This window comes from Patiria miniata, unplaced genomic scaffold (assembly GCF_015706575.1).
Source record: "Patiria miniata isolate m_02_andy unplaced genomic scaffold, ASM1570657v1 HiC_scaffold_8, whole genome shotgun sequence".
NCBI classification, from domain to species: domain Eukaryota; kingdom Metazoa; phylum Echinodermata; class Asteroidea; order Valvatida; family Asterinidae; genus Patiria; species Patiria miniata.
The window spans coordinates 7,019,950-7,045,227 of record NW_024037075.1 but is presented as its reverse complement, the minus strand read 5'-3'; the positions used below and the strand labels follow the sequence as shown (position 1 = coordinate 7,045,227).

The window sequence follows — 25,278 nt, the reverse complement described above, 5'->3', positions numbered from 1 at the left end:
AAATTAAATCAAATATCTGAAATTATCAAATTATTGAAGCCTTCTTTTTTTTCATTTGCCTCAGGTGCCATCGGCTTTCTCAGTGATAAAAAAAAATGCTGCGATAAAAATGCCACAGGCCAGTTGTATAATGGTGCAGCATCTATCACTGTGCTGAATGATCACCATTTTCTCAAAGGGCTCTTAGCATGTATAATGATATCCATATAAACTGGCCTTAATTCTTATCAAAGCAGTTCATCTACCACTTTAATACAAGAGTGTAGTCAGCCTGTGTAATGGTTCTGACCTTAGTGATGATAACATCTTTGGTTTGTCCCAGCCGATGACAACGATCAAAGCACTGATCTTCAGATGCAGGATTCCAGGCCTGAAAGAGTCATATCAAACACGACAAGACTCAAATAGTCAAATTACCCTGAAAATGGGACAAGAGCAGCATCATTTATTCGTTGAGTCTTTTTTGCGAACAGTTCTGTTTATTTGACCTTAAAAACGTGCATGCCAAATCTTAATCAATTGTACTTTTCTGGCAAAGAGTGCTTTCTAGAATTTCCTGCTGTAAAATCGGGGGCCTTCAAATAAGAATTTTAAGTAAAAAATGCCACAAGAAATAGTTAACTAATAGAGTCTTTTATATTAACTTCCGGAGACCCAAAGTTTTACTCAATAATATCACAGTCATATTTCTTCTGTATTTGGCACCTTTCTATTTCAAAATTTATAACGACCTTCATGGTGATATGCGTCAACTAAATAAAAGTGGCAAATTTCTTTGAAAAAAAACCCTGCATAACTGGCAGCTGAAATATTGTCTTAGAATAAGACCACGATGTCTTGAAAGGTGCCGATGTCTTTGACCAAACAAAGCAATGCATTAAATGTTGCCCCTTTTAAGTTAAGCAATGTGGCATGGGAGAGTAAAACCTGTTATTGCCCAAGTGCCCAGTTGGGGGGGGGGGGATGCTTAATGCATCAGCCTATTGTGTACATGTGTTTATCACATAAGGGGCTTACGGGATCTAGCAGATACAATCTGGATGCTGCGGTCAGGTTGATGCCAACGCCACCTGCCTTGAGCGACAGCAGAATGACGGTGGGTGAGCCAGGCTTGGGATTGCAGAATCCCTCCATTGACTCCGTACGACGCTTGGCATTCATGGTACCGTCAAGACGCACAAAATTGAAACCGCTGTCTCTGTTTTGACAACCAGACATGGATAAGGCATTACTGAAACGGCATTATGTTTGTTGAAGTGTTTTTTTAAATGACAGACTCTACTGCAACATATTTATATAATATTGGATGGCTTTGAGGTGGATACAAGAATATATTGCATGAGCTATGACAATATTTTTGACGAGGGCAATATTGTCATAGCGAGTGCAATATATTCTTGTATCCACCGAAAACAAGCCATCCAATATTATTATTATTATTTATATCAGGCTGACTTGATCCGCAAGTAGCACAATTCAAGACACTGTCTTCATTACATCTTTATGTTTACATCAAACGTTTTGAAGCTGCCACTGTAATTGTTGACAACAGTGCGCGTATACCTGGCCTTCTGCGCGCTGCGTGTTCCGTGTTCGACGGTACGAGCGTGCTACGCTCTGTTGAGTGGTTGACAACTGTGACTTTCTATGCTCTTGATCAAGCGGGAACCAGCTAAAATGCCCGGATGATAATATTGTTATTGTAGTCAACCGGTTACTTTAGTCATCCGGGAACTTTTTATGACAGCATACAATACGCTGATTTATTTTTACCACTGGAAGCCTGATATAAATAATAACGCATGATATCGATACCATACAACTGTTTCAACTTAGGATGCTGAATTTTTATATTTTTTTTTATTTCTTTGTTTTATTTTATTTGTGTTTTTCTGTAAATTGGTCATGACTTTCAACGGAATAACAAAGTTCTGAGTTTATATCCCAAAGTACAGGAGATAAGGTTGGTAATGTGGTACTTCCAACAAAGACCTGGAACCAATTTCATAAGGCTGCAAGCACATATTTTTGCCAACAAAAAAAACTAATTTACTCAGCAAAACCACTTTCCTACGCCCACATCTCTTTGTAATTCTCTTTGTAACTAGCTTTTTTTTCCTTTTCTGCTCAGCATGCCAACAAAACTGGGTACTTGTGTTCCTAGCAGATGCCTCACCTTAGAGGCTTCTCGACAAGGTCTAGCAAGCTGGTGAACTGTGAGACCACTATACTCTTAGTGGACGGGTCCTTCTTTCGTTCTTTGATCAGGCACTCCATCATGGCATCAACCTGCACAAATAACAGGTGGTAAACAAGACGGGATAAGGGGTCATCTCACTGAATATCTGAGATCAGTTGCTGACAACTTTAACTGTAATAGTCTCATTGCTTCAGGAATCGGTTGCAGGATTTGGGAAAATTTCCTTGGAATGTTCTCCCAATGATGTGGTAGCATTGTTTACAAGCTGACTCATTGTGAGATGATTCCAGCAAAGTTGGTCAGAATCCTGCAACTAATACTCGATGTTATCGGCCTACTGCGGATTACTTGTCCTCAACTCGTCCCAGATACTTCTTCAGATGAAACCTATGCAATGGACCAATGCAACGGCCAGTGATTCATGTCTGACATCAGTGGACAAATGCCGAGGAAAGAACCGCTGCGCCAACCTGACTCCCCTAATGGCTGACTGGATAGCAGCTGAAGACACACACAAGCACGATACCTTAGCACTGGAGTGCCAGTCAGCATCTACAGCCTGTTTCTTGTCTTGCTGGACCTCTCTGGGTACCTCCACCAAGGTCTCTTTGCTGATGTTGCCACGGCATAGAGGACACTTGCCACCAACCTGAACATCAGTCAGAAAGGGAAAAACATAATAATTGGAGGTGTCCAGTGTTAAAATAATAGACTGATTCATTAACCCTGCACCATGGTGTTTGATCAATGTGTGGCACTTTTAAAATGAGGAACCGGACAATGTTCTTGAGTAGATATCGGCAACAAATTTATTCTGTATTGGCGAAGACAGAAAATGACAAGACAATGTTAGCTGGTCTTCGACAATGAGTGAATGACTTTTAAATATTTACAAAGCATTAATAAAACTAAACGAAAGGTAAATAAAGTGCTTATTACATTAACTTGACTACTTAATGATCGTTCTGGACAAAAAATGATAACGATATGTCTAAACAATTACTTCATATTTCCCGCCAAAACTTTCGCGGGCTCCGCCATATTGGATTTTTTCCCGTTGACAAATCCAAGTTTCAAAACATCGTAAAATTAAATGAATGCATCATCTACACTATAACTAGATCTAGTAAATGAAAGTTTGACGTCAGTGCCGATGATTAAAGACTATGGATCCGCTAAGTTTTGGGCTTTAACTTATAAGCCAATCTACTGGAATTAGAAAATACAACATTTACGACCTTTTAGGCAATGGAAATATTAATCAAAAATAATAATGAAATACTAATGAAAAAGCCATGATTCTTGTCCGATATGCATGTACAAAAGTCTGACATGCCTGCATGTATGTGCGGGACTAGAACATGCAGTGTGGCATTGATAGGGCCCATGTAATGCTGCACATGTGCACAGTAGGCAGGGTTTAATCCATTAGCAACTGGACTACACAGTATTACACTTATTTACTGAAAAATCAATAAAACCATAGAGTGCTCAAGCAGTTTCGAACTATTAGGGTTAATGTGACTAAAGGGTTAATGGATCAGTCTATTTCAAGCTAATCACCAAGTTTGTTTTGTTTACTTTTAAACAGTTCACGTCGGAAGACGTGTATACATGCAAACGTTTTGCGGTATTCGGAACGGATGATGGATAAACACACAACGAGCGAGGCCGGAAATATCTGTCAGCGACCCGCTTGCAGCGAGCGAGGCCGGAAATATCAGGGTGTGCTACCCGCAGATGACTGCCTGCACACGTCTGGCATCGAGGTTCGTAAAACAAAACAATCCCGCGCCTTGGTCCGGTCAATCAAAATAATAGCGGCACGAAGTGGTTAAAACCAATTCACTTAATGAAAAACAAAACGACCTTCAAAATGCCATTTTGTAAGTTCAGGTCAAGGTTCAGGGACAAGATTGCAAAATTACAACTGACAATTTTAGAGGAATTTGGCATGCCAAGGGAAGATAAAGCTCAGCCCCATTACTTTCAATGGGGCTCGATTGCCTTAAAACAGTTAGCACAAAGAATGTAAAAATTGGTTTCCTACACGGCATTTCAGAGGATATCTGACTGTTCCACAGAAAAACGCTTTCAGAGTTGGGTTAACTGGCAAGAAAGGAGACGGCTGCAAATGAAAAAAATCTCTTACCCCAGCAGTAATGACTTCATTGATGCAACGCATGCAGAAGACATGTGCACAGGGCGTGATGACTGGTCCACAAAGAGAATCCAGGCAGATACAGCATTCCTAATCAACCGTAAAACAAAAACCACCAATTCACAACTGTTTTAAAAACAGAAACCACTCATTCATTCAAGGTACATAACCGGATCACTTGCTCTCTATGCATTGTTTTCATTTGAAGCAACAAAAAGGCTCAACATTAAATAGTAGGGTGCATAACAACTAACCTGTTGAAGGTTTAGCTCAGTAGCTACTATACATTTTAAGAAAACAGAGAAAACGTATGCACATTTTTTGAGGTCATGTAACTGGCCTCTATTGCTAATTCATTCCATCAATAATTGTTTATTTTTGAGCAAAACCATTTGGTATTTGGAAACCTGGTGGAATAAATCCACAGGGTATTTGCGTATCAGCCCCATCTTCACTTTCAGCAGGATTTTTCACATTACATTAGTACATGTAGGTGCTTTTCTGGGTAATTACTAATGGAGAAATGACGTAGTTGCTGGTTAAAGGAGAATGTATGTGGGCTTTACTCATGAAATGAAGCATATTTTGGCACCTACATGTGAAGTAGCAGTGCCTTCTGTTCATGACTTTTGCAGGCCTCGACATTTAGGAAAAATGGGGCAGGCCACATTGGCCTAAGTGTTATCAGAATTTCTTATTTATTTTTTTTCCGTAAATTTTGCGTGTGTTGATTTTAGTGGATTGTGCAAACCATTTTCCGCCAAAATTAATTTCATTTGCACTTTGAAAGCTATCAAAACGCCCCTGAAAAAGTGATGAAAACTTGCCTTAATTAATGTAAAAATATTTAACCCTAAAGGGGCCGGGTTATTTTGACCATCTCTCAGCCGGGGGGGGGGGGGGGGGGGGCGGATTCCGCCCCCCCCTAAGATCTCGGCCATCGAGTGACGAAAAATTTTGAAACTCCACACATGCATAGAGCAACTCTTCCTAAACATGCCCAAGAAATTTCATGACTATAGGTCAAAGGGTTTTGGAATTATGGCTAATTAATTATTCATATGTATGAATGGCAATTCTGCTCGATGTACACGATGTATATGCGAAAATTCAGTTTTCACGGCGCGTAGCGCCGGAAAATTTTTCGCTACGGGCCAACCCGTGGTCCGATTTTTATGTTTTTGGTATCAAAAGATGCGCAAAGCTCGAGGCTAAAAAGTCATAACAGCTTGGGTCGCGAAAAAATTTTTTTTAGAAGCTATCGCGGAAAATGTTGAGGGGGGGGCGGATTCCGCCCCCCCCCCCGGCCCTTTTAGGGTTAAGGTGGATGATTCTTTAAACACACCACACTATGCAAAACGTTAGTCACGGGCAACGATTGTATAACGCCACGCCAACTGGCCAACACAGTAACACTGTATATCGCGCAGAATCAGCCAGCAATGAACCACATGCTGTGGGAGAAAATTTTGAGGAAACCCGCAATGCTGTATCGCTTCAAGTACAAGCGGTACAACCTCAAAATAAATACATGAAAACGGAAAATATTTATACAGAAAAGAGAGATCAAGTTCTGTTAAGAAACTTGCAGATATCTTCTGTCTGTACCAATGTTTGCTTGCGATTTTTATGTCGAATTCAACCGTGATTGACACTATTATGTCGGTCGTACACTGTTCCTGGTCTTTTCATCATCACTTTGTTCTAGTGCGCAGCGGAAACCAGTCTATACTGATTGCACTGTAGTACTGATCAGCATGCATGCTGCTGATGCAAAGGTAAGTAAGTAACTTGCTGATCACGTCAGTCAACAAGCGCGATAGAGGAAAAAACAATTTTTCCTTCCACATTTAGCAATTGTAAATGTTTTGTACCGTTAAGTTTTGGGGTCTGTTAATGTTTATTAATCAATGGTACATAGTGTCGTGAATAAAAAAAGCATGCTGGCCAAATTGGTCATAAAATGTGCTTATTTTGAAGGGGCATTGCGGCCTACTCAGAAGGGCATGCGGTCAATGGCCGCGGTGGCTGTGGTTAATGTCGAGGCCTGCTTTTGCATTTGTGTCCTCGAGCAAGACACTTTACTGCAATAACTAAGGCGCATATCTCCCTATCTCACCTCATCTGCTCCCTGACTGAGCACAGCCAGTAAGGTCTCAACAAGCTTCTTCTTCAACTCGTCCTGCCCTTCCCCTCCCTCAGAATTCTCAGCTAAAAACATGGAGAAAGAGATTTTGATTTTCAGTGCCTGTACCCACAACTATGTTTCAATATTTGCATAGAATGCTCAACACTGAGACCATATTTTAAGAAATTTAAGGAGTCTCACAGTTTGAGATTAGAAGACCTTTTTCACGATTTACAAAGAATCGACAAAGACAGGCGAGGAAGTCCATAAAAAGTTTAACAAGGATTTCTCTCACACACATTTCTCTTGTTTGGACTTATAAAACTACTGAAACAGTATACAAATAGTGAATGTTTGTGAGTGCAATGGCAAGAATAATTTCATGAGGTGACAGATGGAATGTTCCATACCACAAGACGAGGTTGAATGGAACATTCCAACCGTCACCAAATGAAATTATTCTTTCCATTGTACAAATGTGAAACATTCATTATTTGATTTATACACCACCTGAACAAATCCTCGTAATCTGATTGGTCAGAACCGCCGAAACTGTGACTGTGCAATGGAACTTTCATTTACCTTGAAATGGAACTTCTATTTTTGCTGTGCGGCCAGGCTGTGCATTGGGATGAATAATTTGATCAATGACCAATCAGATGATGGGGATTTATTCAGATGTTGTATATTATCCACATATAGACTGGCAATGAGGTCACTAGTGCATGTCTATGCGCCCCGAGGGACTGTGAGTGACCAGAAGCGGGTCCTATTTCCGGAGGCCTTCGGACCCTCTTCTGGTCACTCACAGACCCGAGGGGGGCATAGACGTGCACTAGGGACCGAATTATGCCAGTCCATATGTGTTTTATAACTCAACTCTGTCCAAAATATAACATAAGAAAAGAAACCTTTCAGGGTTTTATTATTGAACTGTTTTAATTCAACAATTAATTCAAGCAATTAAACTGTAAGCAATTCAACAATTGAAGGAACGCTTTTAGTTTCCCTAGATTACATTTTTGAGTTTGAGTTTTGTCAGAGGGCGCTGTTACCAGTCAAAAATTTGTGAGTATAGTGCCTGATCAGGCACTATACTCTGAAAAATACGCGCACGCGATGTCTCGACGCATGTCTAGTTCACGCTGATGCAAGTTTCATACACTAGCCCATATTAGTGAATCACACGTGACCGTGTTTCAGCCAACCAGGATAAAGAACAAGCAAGAGGTGTGTTATAATGATCATTATACAACTGTCATTTTTAGGCTGTTATCTGCACACATTTCAACAATTCTACATAGCAAGTACAAAATTCAAGCAGGAAAAAATGACTGCTCTAATTCCTAATATTGCTGGAAGTTCATTGGGTGTAACTTGAAAAGGGCTGAAACACTTAACGATGAAACACGCATGTCTAGTTCACGCTGATGCAAGTTTCATACACTAGCCCATATTAGTGAATCACACGTGACCGTGTTTCAGCCAACCAGGATAAAGAACAAGCAAGAGGTGTGTTATAATGATCATTATACAACTGTCATTTTTAGGCTGTTATCTGCACACATTTCAACAATTCTACATAGCAAGTACAAAATTCAAGCAGGAAAAAATGACTGCTCTAATTCCTAATATTGCTGGAAGTTCATTGGGTGTAACTTGAAAAGGGCTGAAACACTTAACGATGAAACCAGAGTGCAAGTACCTTCCTTGAGAGCAACGGCTGCTGCAATGAGAGCTGGATGACAACACAACTGACGCAGGCGCAACAGGATGGCCAAGACATTGCCATAATTGGTCAACAACGTTCCTGTCTTAAAATATCTGCCAAGAAAGTAAAAGTAGCATTTCAGAAGCATCCATGTGATGTGTTTTTGCAAAATCAGACAAGACTGAAACTCCATTATTACTGCAAAAATCCCCCTCTTTTTAATAAATTGAAAAAAACTTGTCCTGAGTCCTATGGATGATTTGTATCCAGCAATGTGAAGATTCAACGACAATAGGCAATAAAGAGACATGAAAAGGACACTTGAGTGGCTGTTGTGCTCGTCAGCAACTGACAAAGCATGATGTCAGTGGTGACAAGGAGTATACCACAATTAAATAGGTCAAGCTTCAGGGGCCTTTTGCATTGTTTTTAATTATAACATAGGAATTATTAAAATATTTACATGACTTAGGTTATAATATTGAGACTGATATCTTAGGGAGATATTCCCAATGACTTGTGCACAAATAAAAACTCAAAAGCAAATAAGAAAATGTCAAAACAAAAACCCTTCCCATGGCCCCCATTTCTAAATACTGTGTGCCGGTTATATTTATGAGCGTCAATTGATATGGGGCGCTGGTGTGTTTTGCGGTAAGTATATTTTTTTTAACTGTAAAAGGCTTTTAACCTGCTAAAAGGATGTGAACAATGAACCGTCATCAACAAAAAAAGTTAAAGTCAACAAAAAAGTGGCACCTGACAATAAAGCGCCGCAACTTTACGATAAAATAACATCACAGTTGTGTGTGTATGTGCGAAATTTTTTCTTCAAAATATTCAAACTGGCAAAAAGCTATTTGAATATTTGGTTGATAATCGAATATTTGACTATTTGGTAGATACGGGAAAGCAATCTTGTGCAGAGAAATGTTTAAATAATCAAATAAACCACAAAAGGAAATCGACTAGGTACATTTAAATAATTTAAAATTTGAATACAGAAATTGCTTAGAGTATGGTTTGAACCTGCAACCTCCAGATTACCATTCTACCAACCATCCATTCAGCCCTATGTTGGCGGTTCCTGTTTTGTTAATGTATTTGTTCATGGGAAGTAGTCAGAAGCACTTAATGCATATATACCATGTAGCTTGGGAGCATGCCCAAAATCAAGATGCTAGCAATGTTAGCAATGCTGCAAACCTGGGAAATGGCAAACAGGGATCACTCAGAGTGGATACAGTTTTTTAAAGGCATGTAGGATTATTTGCTTTTCACGCATGTTGTTCGTTTCCAATTATGATACCACTCAAAATCCAAAGAAGAGTGTTCAAAACCTAACGTGATGACATTTCAGCTCAGTGGATATTATACCTTTCGAGAAAACGGTGAAAAACCATGCACAACCATTTGATCACGAAACACAATTTTGTCTGCATATCTATTTCAAATGATCGGTCAATTGAGTGATTGTTGGAAATCACCGACATTTCTTGATTTCTTCTAAATGACAGCAATCCAGAAGGAATAATTTCACAGGGTGTTTAGTACCAGTACGATGTTTAAGTAAGATTTTTGATACTAACTTGGTTGGTTACTTTTGGGATGAATGCAAATGATCCTATATGCCTTTAAAGACATTTGAAAGGTAGAATGCTGAGAACTTACTTGCCAATGGCCAGCTTTCCTTCCTTTGCCATGCTGTCATACACGGCTCTCTCCTCTGCAGATAGCTCCACTTTCTGGATGAAGACTGTCTTGGCTGGGAGGTCAACCAGTAGCTGACCTTTGACCTTCTGGGTCTTGGTGCGTCGCAGGGCAAGCTGTTCCATCAACTGGGAGATTCGTCTGTCATTTACATATACAAGGAATTTTGATATATTAAGGCTCATTAAACCCTGCAATTTGTGCCTGATGAGACTTCTTTTAAATTTAAATTCTTCAAAAGGTGAGCCCAAAAAAACGAGAATTTGTTTTTTGAGTTTTCTCCCTTGAAAATTTATGGAAAAGTGACAATTTTTTGAAGATGAACTTGAAAAATACAGAGTTGTAATCAAGTCAATCACAAGTCAGTCAGTCACAAGTCAGTCACAAGTCAGTCACAAGTCAATCACAAGTCAATCACAAGTCAATCACAAGTCAATCACAAGTCAATCACAAGTCAGTCACAAGTCAGTCACAAGTCAATCACAAGTCAGTCACAATTCAGTCACAATTCAGTCACAAGTCAGTCACAAGTCAATCACAAGTCAGTCACAAGTCAGTCAGTCACAAGTCAGTCACAAGTCAGTCACAAGTCAATCACAAGTCAATCACAAGTCAATCGCAAGTCAATCACAGCTTAATCACAAGTCAATCACAACTTCACAAGTCAATCACAAGTCAAATCACCAGTCAAATCACAAGGCCAAAGTCAAATCATACGTAACAGAAGAATGCCTTTGTAGTAGTTCATTTGAATAGGTTGTTGGTTGACTTGTGATTGACTAATGGTGAACCTGTTATGATTCGTAATTGACATGTAGTGACTTGATACAACTGTTTTTGTCAACTTTTCCAATACATGCTGTTGCCAACCAAACTGAACGGAAACGGCTATGAGAGTACAAGCACATGTCACAGGATGAGAACACAAGAGTAATGTAAAAAATAATGTCAATATTTGTCATTCTATTTAGTTAGATATCAATGGGTCTTGATGGATAGTAAAGATGAACACATGAAAGAACCCATCACATATTTATTTGTTGGTTAAAGGAGATGAAAAACAGCTTACGCCACAGCGGCTTTGTCGCCCTGGTTGATAGGTCGGACGATGGTTCGCTGCCACCACATCTTGTTGGACTTGAATGGTTCCAGGCCGAGGAAGGATATCAAGGCCCACAGGTCCTTGATGCTGTTCTGAATGGGGGTTCCTGTCAAAACATGATTACGTAATAGACTGACATGATACTGCGTTTGTGTCTTTGAGCAAAACACTTTACTGTAGAGTTTCTTTTAAATTTTTCAAACAGTGAGATATTGATAAAAAAAAGAACTTCTGGAAAAAACTATGAAAAAAAGAGAAAACTTTCATCATATGAACTTGGTAAATACAGAGTTTAATCAAGTCAATGACGATTCAATCAGAAATAAAAAAAAGCCAGTCAAATCATAAAGTCAGGTTACAAATTAAGGGGATGAAGAATGACAGAGGAATGCCTTTGTCACGGTTCATTTGAGTAGGCTACATGTAACTGGATATGGACTAGTGATGGAACTGTTATGACTTCCGTCTTGAGGCAAAGTAAAAATGAACACAATTCAGAGAGAAACAAGACTCCTGAAGCACTATTACTTTTCAGGCAAATTGGGAAGGAGAGTTGTACTATTTTTTGGGAAGTTTTAAACGTACCTAGCATACGACCTTGCATGAATTTAGCTAAAATATTGCTAACATACCTTCGATTGTTTTTATGAACCTGTTCACACATGTCACAATAACTAGGCAAATATGCTTAGGAATGGTTTTCTATAAAAAAAAAAAAGGCAAAGTTTGTAAATGTTCCCACCTGTCAGTATCCACTTGCGCTGTGCTTTCAGGTCCAGCACGGCCTTAGTCTGGAGAGCGCTGGGGTTGCGTATGATGTGACCCTCATCCAAGACAATTCTCAACCATTCGACTTTGTGAAGGGGACTGTTGCCCTACCAAATAGAAAAAGAAGAAGTAATATCAGCTTCAAATTTATTGGCTTTATGCAGCCATTCAGGTAAGGTCTTGGGTACGAACTCTGGAGTATTCTTCAGAGATTTTGAGAAAGAAAAACCTCGATCCGACAAACAAATGCAACAATCATCATGTACTTTACAACAGCGGCATGCACTTTGCTATGGAGAATGGCGTGTTTCTTGATGTTTGATACCTGCTATAGGTCACGTGACTTCGTGAGCGCAATCGGTCAATTACACTTGTTTAAGTCTCAGCTTGGCTCAAAACTTTGACTCAGATCTGAACGTAAATTGGTCTGGCACCAAATTGGTCTAGAACCAGCTATTTCCTCTAAGGTACATGGGATCACTTGCTTTTTGTGCCTTTTATTCACTTATGTCTGCATTTACTTTCATTTGAAGGAACAAAAATTGCACAAAATCTTGAGCAGGGTGCATAACAATTAACCCGTTGAAGTCTCAGTTGAGCAGATACTATATGTTTAAAGAACAAATGGAAAACCTATGCACAATTTTTTGATCCAAAAGTAGATTCTGTTGCAAGCACTTTTGATTAAGAAAAGTTGACATTTTATGTTGAATTGCGTCATAATTCTCATTCAACTGACTAGTGCATGTCATGTCAAAGTCCCAGTGGATGGGTAATATTGCAGTATGTGTATCACCCACTAGAGCTCTAGAAAATGGTCACGAAACACCATCTACATAGAGGCCATGGTCTAAACCAAACAGCGTCTTACCTTCTTGGTTTTATACTCATGTGCCAGGGTGTTATAGGTGGTGATGACTACATCTTCACTGACCAGCTTAGTATGGCTCTTGGCTCTGTCTGCGCCGTAGTGAGTGTACACATTCAGGTCAACGTCAGGTCTAACATGTTCCTCGAATTGATTCTATTTGATAATAAGGGAATAACAGTGTGAGGAGCCGGTCTTCACTGCGTGATAATGACCAGGTGTGGGCGTGACCGCTGTTAATGGACCGAGACGAAGTCGAGGTCCATTAACAGGTGTGGGCGTGACCGCTGTTAATGGACCGAGACGAAGTCGAGGTCCATTAACAGCGGTCACCCCCACACCCGGTCATTATCACGCAGTGAAGACCGGATCCTCACACTGTTATTCCCATTAATAAATACCTTTTTAACGAAATAAACAGTTAAAATGCTCCAATTTTGTGACTTTCTTTCGGCGATATTTCCAGACTTTTTGTGTTCATGTTCATGGGCCATATTTTAGCTTAACAGCTATAACGACGTAAACTCAACAGAAACTGCTGCCGTAGCGAAACAAATTACAACAATGTTTTCATATCTTTACCTGATGGAGGAAGCTGAAATCTCGTTTACACAGTCCTTGTGTCCGGAATTACAAAGATGCTTGGTTTAGGAAAGGTAAATATGTCGGTGGGTGAAGTGTTCAAAGAAAATAAATCGTAGATCTACACTTTCGTCGTAAACATCCTCAGTATATACTGCACTGCTGTACGATGTCGTTTCAAAACTTCCTTACGCGCGCGCGCGCACGCATCCCTAGCAACTGTGTTGCGTACGCGCGTCAGTCTCACGCGATGGGGGTTGAGCGCATGTGCAGTGCTCTATTGTTACAAGCTACCGCAGGACTGTTACTATATTTTGACCAATCATTGGCTTGCATGGGGCTGAACGGGGCTGGATCAATGCTGGTTCAGGGGCCATTTATTCGCTTGATCTTTGAAGCCGGTCCATTATCACCGTTAATGCCCGGCCACGTGATCGAGTCTCGACCAATCAGAAACGATCAACTCCCCAAGGTATTTATTAATTGTCAATACGAAAAACCATTAGATTAGCCTTCAAGGCTGTCGAGCTAAACTGTAGTACGCCAGTAACACTTCAGATACACATACACAAGTGTATGAGTGACGTGGTTGTCTTCATTTTCCATGCAATCGAAAAGGTTCCCACGAAGTCGGCGAGTAAAAAATACGGTAAGAAACTTTGTAGGTTCCCTCTTTGATTTTGCACACATACAAAAAATTGATTATCCTAAAAAGGAAATGGTCAAATCTTACTGTACATACAGAGTTAGAAAACCAAACTGGCGCAATGTGCACAAGTACCCCCTTTGTAATTACAAAAGAAATGGGGAAGTCCACTGGGAGGGACAAATGAACACCCTGTTGACGACACCTGACGCTCACACACAATCAGTATAAAATTAGTTGTGCATACTTAGCAATGGTTTATACACACATAAACCATTGTGCGAACGGGGTTTGTTCCCCCTCCCCCGCCCCCCTCTCCAGTTGGTCTCCAAAGTGATCACAAGGCACCATCTACGGTTCAAACATGGGAACATAGTCAGGGACTCGGAAAAGGACTTGGCTACAACACTGCAAAGGATGTACTGAAGTCCAGACTCACCAACCAGTTACTGATCACAGACAGCGGACATAGGATAAGGGTAGGCCTGGGCCCCTTGGGAGCAAACCTACTGCCATGACTTGAGGTCCCAGTCAGGGGCTGAGGTTGGAGTGCTGCCAGGGGACCATCGCAGGTGGTGACGGTGCAGGTTGATGCCACAGCGGGCACATGTTGGCCCAGGCCTGGTAGAGTTGGCAACTTGGGAAGACTTGGGAGTTGCATGTCTGAGAAAATAACATACAGCAAATACCAGTGTCAAGACATCAGTATTGATCCCCAATAAACCCCTTTTTTGTACAATTGTGGGTTTTTTTCTGCAACTTTTCTTCTTTACAGTACACAGCATGAACTTGAACTTGGAACAAACATCAACCCTTATCTCGGGGTGTGCAAATAACTGTCATCATGATGTCATCAGGTATCGCATTACAAGCACTGGTATCGCAGTGTTAATAATCCTTGACTTTGGAATTCTCGTTAAAGGGAAAATACAACATTTGCAAACATCAAAAAATAAAACTACCAAATCATTTTGAAATACCCTGCTGGACTGTTAGTGAATGACAGTGTAAAGCATCCTGTAAAATCATGGCACCTGGTATACTGTCATTTTCAAGAAAAGTGGTATTTTTGTATCAATTTCCAACGCTGATCGGCCGACCAGCGTTTGAAAAAAACTGGCTTTTTTTCAAATACTGGCCCCAGTTGACCATCGCACTTGTTTGCAATCAATTACACACCTATGAATGGGTACAAGCCAGCTAGACTGGTTCCCTGACCTTACAATTCCCCAGTGTATGTAAACTGCTCTGTTTCTTCCTAAATGGAGTCAGGGAACCAGACTACAGGAAAATGATTGTTTTTCTTGGTTTTTATAGCATTTTCGAACCCAAAACCTCAAAAAAGTCAGTGTAACTATATTTGCTATATATTTCCAACCCCCCAATTCCATGCATTTCTGAAAATTACAGCAAAAGCAAATGATGTATATTCCCTTTAAAATCTCAGCATATCCCCCAGTTCAGATTCACTTAAGCTAAATCAGTTGGACATAGGCTGGCAGCCTGGCTCGATTAGGTTGGTGTACTATCATGACTATAGCTACCCAGCCATCCCTATATAAAGTTTTATAACAATGAAAAGCAGTCTGTCACAGGCCGAGAGGTAAGTTAGATAATTTTGTTGCCTAAATTCTGTTGGCAGTTTAAAGCCTGTCCTAGAGAACGAGTTGAAACATTGCCTTTAGTACTACAAAGAGGTATTGTATCTGAAAAAATCCGTTGTGAGAGTTTTTTTTTTCCGAAGTTTCAGACAGTTTGCTCCATGTGTCTTCAGGCCCATTCTCTTGAGAACGGACAAAGTGTGGAGTCCGTGCATGAACAGTTCATGGCGCTTCATGACCACGCATATGGTACAAAGAACACAAGATTTATTTTTATTCTAAGTGCGCACAAATCCATAGCATGTTTGTGTGAGCACGAGGCATTAGACAACAACTGCGATCACAAGCCTGTCCAACTCTCTCTTTGTCACACAAAATGATTAGAAAACTATCACAACCCGGGCCCAATTTCATAGCACTTTTGAACAGTTAGCAGAAAGGTTGTGCTTACTGTAGCAGAAAATGGTGCTAACCATTAAGCATTATTTCATGGTGTGGATTAATTCATTTCATTAATAAAAATGTGGTGCTTACAAGGCACTTTATACCAGGGCCCAATTTCGTGGCGCTGCTAAGCACACGGTTATCTGCTAACAGAGCTTCCATCTATTTCATGAAGACCGTAAGGCAGTTAGCACAGCAAAAGCACACCCAAACCCAGAGGAAAAAGTTGCTGAAATCAGCGATGTAACAATAAAAATCTCCATGCGCGCACAACCATTAGCACAACCCCGACATGAAATAGTGCTTAAGGTTAGCACACAATTCTGCTATGGTAAACACAACTTTTCTGCTAAACGTGTTAAGCAGCGGCAAGGTATTGGGCCATGGAATCAAATCACTTACATTTATAACCCCTGATCATCAGGCCATGAGACCACTGTTCTGCAGCAGCTCTCAGAAGAGCTTGATATTGATATGGTGTCACCAACAGACCTCAAACTTTTATTATATAACTTGCAATTAAACCCGTAAAATAAGTAAGCACAGAATTTTCTGCTACAGTAAGCAGAGAGTTGTTACTCACATTAAGCAGAGCCATAAAATTAGGCCCTGTCCTTAACTGTGGATATCTTTTACCTGGCAAGACTTTTCCTTTGGCTTTAGCACCACCTTTCTTCTTCTGTTGAGTTTTCTTTGGTTCTTTGGGTTTAGCAGCTGCTTTGGACTTGAGTACTACTTTCTGGCTTCCTTCTTCCTCATCACCTTCCTGGCTGGCTCGCGGAGTCCTGACTTCATCCTTCTTTGACTTTGTCTTTGCTGTACACAATTAAAACAAAACCTGAAAATAAGTCTCAAACCGCATCCTGTTTGTTTGAACCCCAAATGCCATTTTTCAGATTTGCAGCATTGCTCATGTCACTAGCATCGTGATTCCGGGAGTGATCACTGGCTTGTGTTTAAATATGTTGACAAATTGGGAAACTACCAAAATAGAATGGGATATCTAAGTTCAGTTGGTGGAGCATCAGCACAGTGTTCTGGTGGTTCCAGCTCAAAATCCTGCACCAGCAAATTTATATTTGTTCTACCTCGTTTTGAATACAATAAGATAATAAACGCAGTAAAAATACATTTTATGCAATAGCCTTAAAAAAAAAGAAATTAAAAACAAGCAAACAATCAAAAAAGCCAAAAACTTAATTAAGGAAGACCTTTCTGTTAAGGGAATACACGAGAAAGTGTGGAATCGTAATTTAAGAATGCACGAGGCGCGAAGCACCGAGTGAATTCGTAAAATAAGAATCCACACTTGCGAGTGTATTCTTCGACTTGAACCATTGCGTCAACAGAAGTATTGGAAAGAATGTTGCAACCTGACGCCACTTTTTTCTTCATATATCATCTCAATGAAGGTCATTCGTTGCAAAAATGACGATAAGACATGAATCTGGGACTGAGAAATGTTTCAAATTTCGTTAGGAAATACTTGAAATGACTCTCCATAGACTTTGTACACAAGCGTGGAAGTGGTGCAGGTTGCAACATTTTTCCTGGCGTGTTTAGCAAGTGTATCGCCACACCCGTACAACCAAGTCATTTTGTGTGTATAGGCTCCTTACATCAAAATGTACAGTTCAGACAACGATTTCTTTCTGACTAAAGTAGATTTTGCAGTGACGGCAGAGAATCTGACAGTGAAGATGCATTGGTAATTTTCGGAAAGCAAGTTTTCACGCAGACGGTCCTATTCATGCTCGTTATGATGGAGAATAATAGTCTGACATGTTCAAAGTGTGGATTCGTAATTCCGAATTACGAAATCCACACTTTACTAAAGATTCGTAGTTCCGAATCCACACTTTGTGACCAATGTTAAGAGATTCGTAGATCCGAATCCACACTTTTAACAATAGTGTGACGTCAATAGCAATGGTTTAATCACGGATAAAACCCTCTTTTCAAAGTAGACAATCCTCAAAAATGTTTTTTTTTTTCCCAGTGATTAAATTGGGGCAGCGACGTTGATTATATTTTTAAAACGAAAGTGCAAAGCAGAAATTGTGCAATTGTGGAGGGCTTGACTGAATACCCACATTTCTTCTTAGGTACTTCCTCATCAGACTCGAGTTCAGCATCCGAGCCACTGAATACATAACGCACAGGTTTCTTGCTGGCTCTGTTGAAACATGTTCAAAAGAAACACATACAAGTGTTGGGTGCACCACAAACGCAGCACGAAATACCTAAAAGGGGACGCAATACTTCAGTCTAAGAGCGCATCAAATTGCCAAGTGAAAACAGTTATATTAATTAAACGGCTTGAAAGGGTATCCCAGAGAAAAAACAAGTCAGGTGTGTTTACAAACACAAATGCCCCGCAACCGTGACTGTTTCCATGACATAACACCACTCTAACATCAACTTACATGTACCTTGGTCAAATGGAACGTTCATTGACAGCATTAGTGTCTTCTGTAGGTTTTATATGAATTAATCCCTAATCCCTATGATCTCAGAATAAATACAAGATTTCTATTGTTTTAGCCACTGTGACCTTGACCCTTGACCTTTTGACCCCCAATGCGATAGGCTTCTTAGGATTGCCAAGGACAATCCACAAACCAAATTTGAAATTCATATGTAAAGTATTTCTCAAGTTATCGCGCTGACAAAATTTCTATTGTTTCAGCCACTGTGACCTTGACCCTTGACCTTTTGGCCCCAAATGCAAAAGGCTTCTTAGAATTGCCAAGGACAATCCACAAACCAAATTTGAAGTTCATATGTAAAGTATTTCTCAAGTTATCGCGCTGACAAAATTTCTATTGTTTCAGCCACTGTGACCTTGACCCTTGACCTTTTGGCCCCAAATGCAAAAGGCTTCTTAGGATTACCAAGGACAATCCACAAACCAAATTTGAAGTTCATATGTAAAGTATTTCTCAAGTTATCGCGCTGACAAAATTTCTATTGTTTCAGCCACTGTGACCTTGACCCTTGACCTTTTGGCCCCAAATGCAAAAGGCTTCTTAGAATTGCCAAGGACAATCCACAAACCAAATTTGAAGTTCATATGTAAAGTATTTCTCAAGTTATCGCGCTGACAAAATTTCTATTGTTTCAGCCACTGTGACCTTGACCCTTGACCTTTCGGCCCCAAATGCAAAAGGCTTCTTGGGATTACCAAGGACAATCCACAAACCAAATTTGAAGTTCATATGTAAAGTATTTCTCAAGTTATCGCGCTGACAAGATTTGTCCGGACACACACACCCACACACCCACCCACCCACACACACACCCACACACCCACCCACCCACGGAAGGACAAGGCGGAAACAGTATGCCCCTTCGGCTTCGCCGCGGGGCATAAAAATATTCTGAAGGTTAATATGTCTCTCTCAAATGACGTCATTTCCTACAGACCAGACACGGGCATCAGCATTTTGAGCAACAGCTTGCATAATGGCCCTCGGGCTGTTCTCACCCACGAACGGCATGCGCTCCTCATGTATTATCCATAACTGAAAAAAATTAGGATAACCTGATTCTGAAAACTCCATTTTCTCCCACCACTACTTAATGGATATAACTGGTCATGCACTTCACAGTGAGCTGACATGAGAGAGAGAGTTAACTTCACAGTATCTGGCATACAAATCTAACATTTCCAGTTTGTTGGGTGTGTTCATTCCTTCCAATACATGATTCAAATGCATACCTTTTAGGCCGAGCACTTCCTGTCACAATCTGAACCTCTGGCTCAGGTGCTGGTTCTTCCACTTTCTCTTTTTCTTCCTCGTCATCCAGAACACTGATTAAAAAAAAAACAGCCACAAAAATTGAAACTTGTTTTATTCACTGCCCCAGAATAAAGTTTGAAATTTGTGGAGGTTTTATCCTTTCTTTGGAAACGGGACTTCTTGGAATGAAATAACATCAAAATAGCGATAATTTCATATTAAATAGACGAGGTTTCATGTCCCCGCTTTGCAAAAAAATCATGTGCTTGGCACGCGATCAATCGTGACTGTGAAGAAGTCATGATCATACACACACACTCACTTATACACACCCTTTCTGTTTTATAGTATAGTGGTGATGGAAGAGTATGTATTCAAATAATCTGCAGACATGTTTGTCCACAACATGCTCATTGTGTAAAGTATAATTGAATTACCTCAAAATGAGTTAAACACTATGTATAAGACTGGTTGGAGTCTGGAATGCTTCGCCTCCGGTAATTATCAGCATTCCGGACTCCAACCAGTCTGAAACATAGTGTTTAATACCAACCAAGCAGATTTTTATTCCCATTCATAAATACCTTTTCGGTCAAAAAATCAAAACTTTTCGATCCAAAAGTCAAAAGTTGAAATATTCCAACAATTCTGTTCAACAATTTTACATTCTGTTTTTTGAAACACCCCTCTAGCTATATAATGGAGTGCCCAGCTCGCAAGTAAGATGTAAACAACTCCTTTTATGGAGATTGGCGCGCGTCGCGCATCGCGCGTACTGCTCGATGACGCGCAGATGCAGCTGTGGTGAGTGCGTTGTGAATTTAGGACTTTGAAATACTGACTTACTGGTAGTATTGCGCATGCCTATGACAGGATTGAGAACATTCAGCCAATAAAATGGTAAAAGGCGCTGGATTTCATAGAGTCCAAATTTCATGTGACAATGGAAAAGTGCTTAAGACCAGCCAGCCATGTCTTTATCATCCGTTTAAGACTGGACACGTGACGGGCTCTCGGCCATTACAGATTGGGTAAACTGTCTTAGGTATTTATGAATATCACATATATCTGATATTGGAGTGCCATATATTATCATATCATATATAAGAGAGTCTCTAGGAGACCACTTCTAACTTACATGACCACCTCATTGTCCGGAACACTTTCCAATATTATCGTATCATCTTTTCGTAGTTGTGGGATTTGCCCTGTCTCCACAACAACCACGGGATCATCTATCACTACAGGCTCAACTGATTTCTCCAACTCTGTTTCTAACTTGGACTGGGTATTCTGGACTACCAGGGCACTTTCCAGAACTTCTTTTTCTGTGACGGTCGTGGCATTGCCATCACAGGCATCAGAATCCGAGTCAGAATCAAGGCACTCAACATCCTGAAAAGATGAGATTTGGACCGTGAAAATCTGGTAATCAATCATAACAAACAAATATAGAAACAGTCACCTTTACTAAATACAGAATATATTGTCCATTAATATTGTAACAAAATTCTGTCACTAGGGGGCGCTGCACGCAGCAACCTTGAAAGAGCGTGCGCCGCATTGCTTATTTTTAGGTTAGATGTATATTTGTATTACATTTTGGCGCGCAGAATGCACACCGTTCTTTAGTTAGACAAAGCCTGGGCAGCGTTTGAGTAGGATCACACGAATACAATACCGTTGGACTTGTACATGTAAGTGATTGTTTTATAGATTTTGCAGAGTTATTTCAGAATAAATAAGCAGAGAGTACCAAGACAGAATTTCCAGTTTCCTAACCCGATCCTTTTATTTTGCCTGTAGTCCAATAAGTTGGTACATAAATATGGCTGTCATTTTTACTGTTTCTGTCACTGTTTCTTTGGTTTAGGGCAAAACTTGCCTAAAATTAGATGGATTACTTGCCATGTCATTAAAAATCCTTAAAAACTTCATGGTGGCAGCGGTGGTGAAAAAGGCCAGAGAACACCCATCACTCTCAACCAAGAAGAGTAACTGAAAACTACCGGAAAGCAGCAGAAATTGTCTTCGCGACAACAACGTTTCCGCTGTGATTGCCTGAGTGTGAACTGTACATCGCTGCGTGCATAGATCCAGCGCACCACACCACACACTGTATGCCGCACACCCACCGTCGCCAAGCCCACTGCACACCGCACGCAACGTAACTGAAACTCAGCTGCGTGCGTAGCCTAGCCCGGAGTCATCGCCGGACTGAGGCCAAGCCTAAGCCATCACCGAGCCAACGCTGATAAGCGGACCGCTACACCGTGCTGTGGACAGCACGGACAAGAGAAAACCCCTCGCCACGAGTCGACCATCGGCATCATAGCGACAGAGGACTTTTTCGTCTTTTTCGTGGAGCTGAGTGAAAGCTGATCGAGCTCCGATTTGACGCGACCGCACCGGGACTCGACCGAGCTTACTCGACCGGTACACACGGTCGACCGACCGGTCAGGGACCAGCCCGTCGCACCATCGCGTGACCAAGGCAAGTCACTACAATAACTTTGTCAAAAGTTTGATCTACGGGAGTGATCATCAGTCCCCCCCCCCCACCCAGCCAGTTCACGTAACAATGTACACCTTTGAATCACCTTCATATTGTTAAACATTGTTTCGCTATCGTGCACACATTCTTGTAGCTGTGCGTATGAACAAATAGTTCCGTGAACATCACAAGCCCTGCGAACCGCTTCACGCATCTTTACGTCAAGTGTGACCTTTGACCCTATCACTCCGCATCATCGCCGGAACTGTGCGCTTCCCGCTCATTACAGTGAACATTCGCCGTATTCATCCGCCAGTGCCGGAACTGTGCATCAATCATATCTACGGAGGCCTGTACGGGACATCAAGTCAAGTTGGAAATCTGACAGTACATCGCTCATTTCTGTGGAACAGCAGGACAAACTGTGTTTGGACATTCTTGGAGAAAGGACTGCTCACCAAAAGAACTCTGGACATTTCATATATGAACAATAATATGTGTTTTGACAAATATATTGTTGAATAGTCAAAATTATTATTGAAATAATTATATTGTTGTGATTTATTGTGATCACTAATCGTAGCACTTACCTTTAAGCTACATTGCAGTTGCTATTGTTTACAATTTCGTGTGCTGTAGCATATTGAATTGTATCCCAGAGATTTCTATCCCACAGCCCTGCATCATGGCCAAGTTCCCAGAAATGAACTGGGGTGCCACAGACATCGCAGAAGAGTTTAAGCTTTTTAAACAACGGATGGACCTGAGCTTCAGGGACCAGGAAATCACCGATCCTGCCAAGCGTGCTGTTAAGATACAAATAGCAGTCGGAACTGGAGGCCTCAAAATGATAAATTCTTCAAGCCTGTCAGCAGAAGAACAACTGATCCCCAACCAGTTATGGGAGTTGTTCGAGAAGCAGCTACACATCAAAGTGAACTTCCGCATACATCGCCTGGAGCTTATGCGGTATCGCCAGAAACCAGATGAATCCCTGGACAACTTCGTCAACAGATGCCGAGCAAAGGCACACGAATGTAACTTCGGACCAGAGGAAATGACGGAACGCATCATCGAATTAGTGATTGCGTCTACCACATCTGAATCTTTCCAGAAAGATCTTCTAGACAAACCCATTGGTTTTAGCATCGATGACATGCTACAAGAGGGACGGAAGTACGAAGCCATCCTTGCTGGCAAAAAGTGCCTTGAGACGTTGGAGGCGTCACATACAGCTGTCCATGCTTTCCGACCCACTGGCAGAACCTGTGGCAACTGTGGTCTATCCCACCCACCAAGACGGTGTCCTGCCTACCGGGACACATGTAAATCATGTGGTTCCAAGGGCCATTGGGCCAAATTCTGCAGAAAGACCCGAAGCCAGGGTAAACGCAAGGGCAAATCTCCGTCCAGACGTGGCCGCAGCCCATCGCGAGGAAATACAACTCGCAGACCAAGATCCAAAAGTCGATCCAATGCCGGCAAACAGAAGCCAAATGACACCAACAGAGATGAACAACCCATCCATTCAGCAGAAGCTTCAGAGGAATATGAAACAGTATTCCACACAGTTACTGTCTCGAACCTCTGCATGAGCTCGATAGACAACAACAGGGAGGCATACACAACGCTTGACGTTATCTGCCCCGACCTCATCGGCAAACACCGACTAATCACAAAAGTTGACACTGGAGCCGGAGGAAACACGTTGCCACTCCGTACGATCAAACAGATGTATGGAAGTCGATGGAAGTCTTTCGTCCAGCCTGTGAAGACCAAGCTGACGGCATACAATGGTACAGAGATTGTATGCCTAGGGTGCATTGAGCTTTTATGCCGCTACAAGACACCGAAGTGGACAAAGAACAGATTCTACGTCGTAGATGTCCCCGGACCAGCCATAGCCGGCCTGCCCATGTGCAGCGAGCTTGAAGTGGTCACCATCCACTCCACTGAATCGTCACCTCAACCCCCTGCATCACCCAAACAACCAGGAGTAGGTGAACCCCAAAATCTGTCACATGACACCATCAAGTCAGTCCACGACCTCGTGAGGTTGTACCCCAACCAATTTGACACAATTGGAAACTTCAAAGCCAGAGCAACTCTTCATCTAAAGGAGGATGCTAAACCGAGCATTGACGCGCCCAGGAAGTGTAGCATACACCTGAAGCCGAAGCTCAAAATAGAGATCGACAAGATGGAACAGCAAGGTGTAATTAGAAAGGTCACCCATCACACCGACTGGTGTAGTTCGATAACCACGAGCTTGAAACAAGATGGGACACTTAGGGTCTGTCTGGATCCTAAGCGGCTGAACCAGAGCCTCAAGAGATGTCCACACAAAATACCCACACTGGAGGAACTCAACCCAGCATTTTCTCAAGCCAAATTCTTCTCGAAGCTTGATGCTAAAGCTGGGTATTGGGCCGTCAAGCTCGAGGAAGAATCCCAAGAGCTGACCACCTTTCGAACGCCATTTGGCCGGTACTGTTTCCAGCGCCTTCCATTTGGTCTCTCCATCAGCCAAGACATCTTCCAGCAGTGCATGGACGACATCATAGAACAGGTTCCAGGATGCGTCGGCATTGCTGACGATGTTGCTGTATATGGCCGTACTGAGGATGAACATGATGCCAACCTCCTGAATCTACTTCAAACAGCCAGCCGTGAAGGCTTAGTTTTCAACAGCAACAAATGCCACATCAAGACCAACCAAATCAACTTCTTTGGGTCACTGTACTCCGACACCGGCATCCGGCCGGACCCAGGCAGAATTGAGGACATCCACAGCATTCCAACACCTCAGGACAAGGAAGACCTGCAAAAATTCCTAGGCCTGATCACATACGTCTCTGCATATATCCCTAACCTGGCAGACAAAGCAGCGACCCTCAGGGATCTCCTGAAGAAGAATGTGCCATATCTGTGGCAGGATGACCATCAAGCAGCATTCGAAGCCTTGAAATATTCCATCACCACTGAAGCGTGTCTCCAGTACTACAACCCAGAGATACACACTGTGCTGGAAGTCGACGCATCACAGAAGGGTCTGGGAGCCTGCCTCCTTCAAAACAACAGGCCGATAGCATTTGCGTCGAAGAGTCTTTCCCCGGCACA

At 41.6% G+C, this 25,278-nt stretch overlaps 1 protein-coding gene across 1 annotated transcript in view; it reads right to left on the bottom strand.

Moving 5' to 3' along the window:
• LOC119719694 (helicase-like transcription factor) overlaps window positions 1-25,278 on the bottom strand; it is a gene marked incomplete at its 5' end in the record, with an annotated part of 43,164 nt that overhangs the window by 2,701 nt on the left and 15,185 nt on the right. The window contains 16 exons of the mRNA XM_038189190.1: window positions 290-370; window positions 1,018-1,198; window positions 2,177-2,289; window positions 2,727-2,849; window positions 4,353-4,451; window positions 6,481-6,572; window positions 8,195-8,313; window positions 9,872-10,051; window positions 10,980-11,118; window positions 11,755-11,887; window positions 12,652-12,804; window positions 14,316-14,539; window positions 16,558-16,737; window positions 18,015-18,097; window positions 19,643-19,735; window positions 20,803-21,059. Coding sequence (XP_038045118.1) covers window positions 290-370; window positions 1,018-1,198; window positions 2,177-2,289; window positions 2,727-2,849; window positions 4,353-4,451; window positions 6,481-6,572; window positions 8,195-8,313; window positions 9,872-10,051; window positions 10,980-11,118; window positions 11,755-11,887; window positions 12,652-12,804; window positions 14,316-14,539; window positions 16,558-16,737; window positions 18,015-18,097; window positions 19,643-19,735; window positions 20,803-21,059 — 2,250 coding nt within the window. The remainder of the gene's footprint in view (window positions 1-289; window positions 371-1,017; window positions 1,199-2,176; window positions 2,290-2,726; window positions 2,850-4,352; window positions 4,452-6,480; window positions 6,573-8,194; window positions 8,314-9,871; window positions 10,052-10,979; window positions 11,119-11,754; window positions 11,888-12,651; window positions 12,805-14,315; window positions 14,540-16,557; window positions 16,738-18,014; window positions 18,098-19,642; window positions 19,736-20,802; window positions 21,060-25,278) is intronic.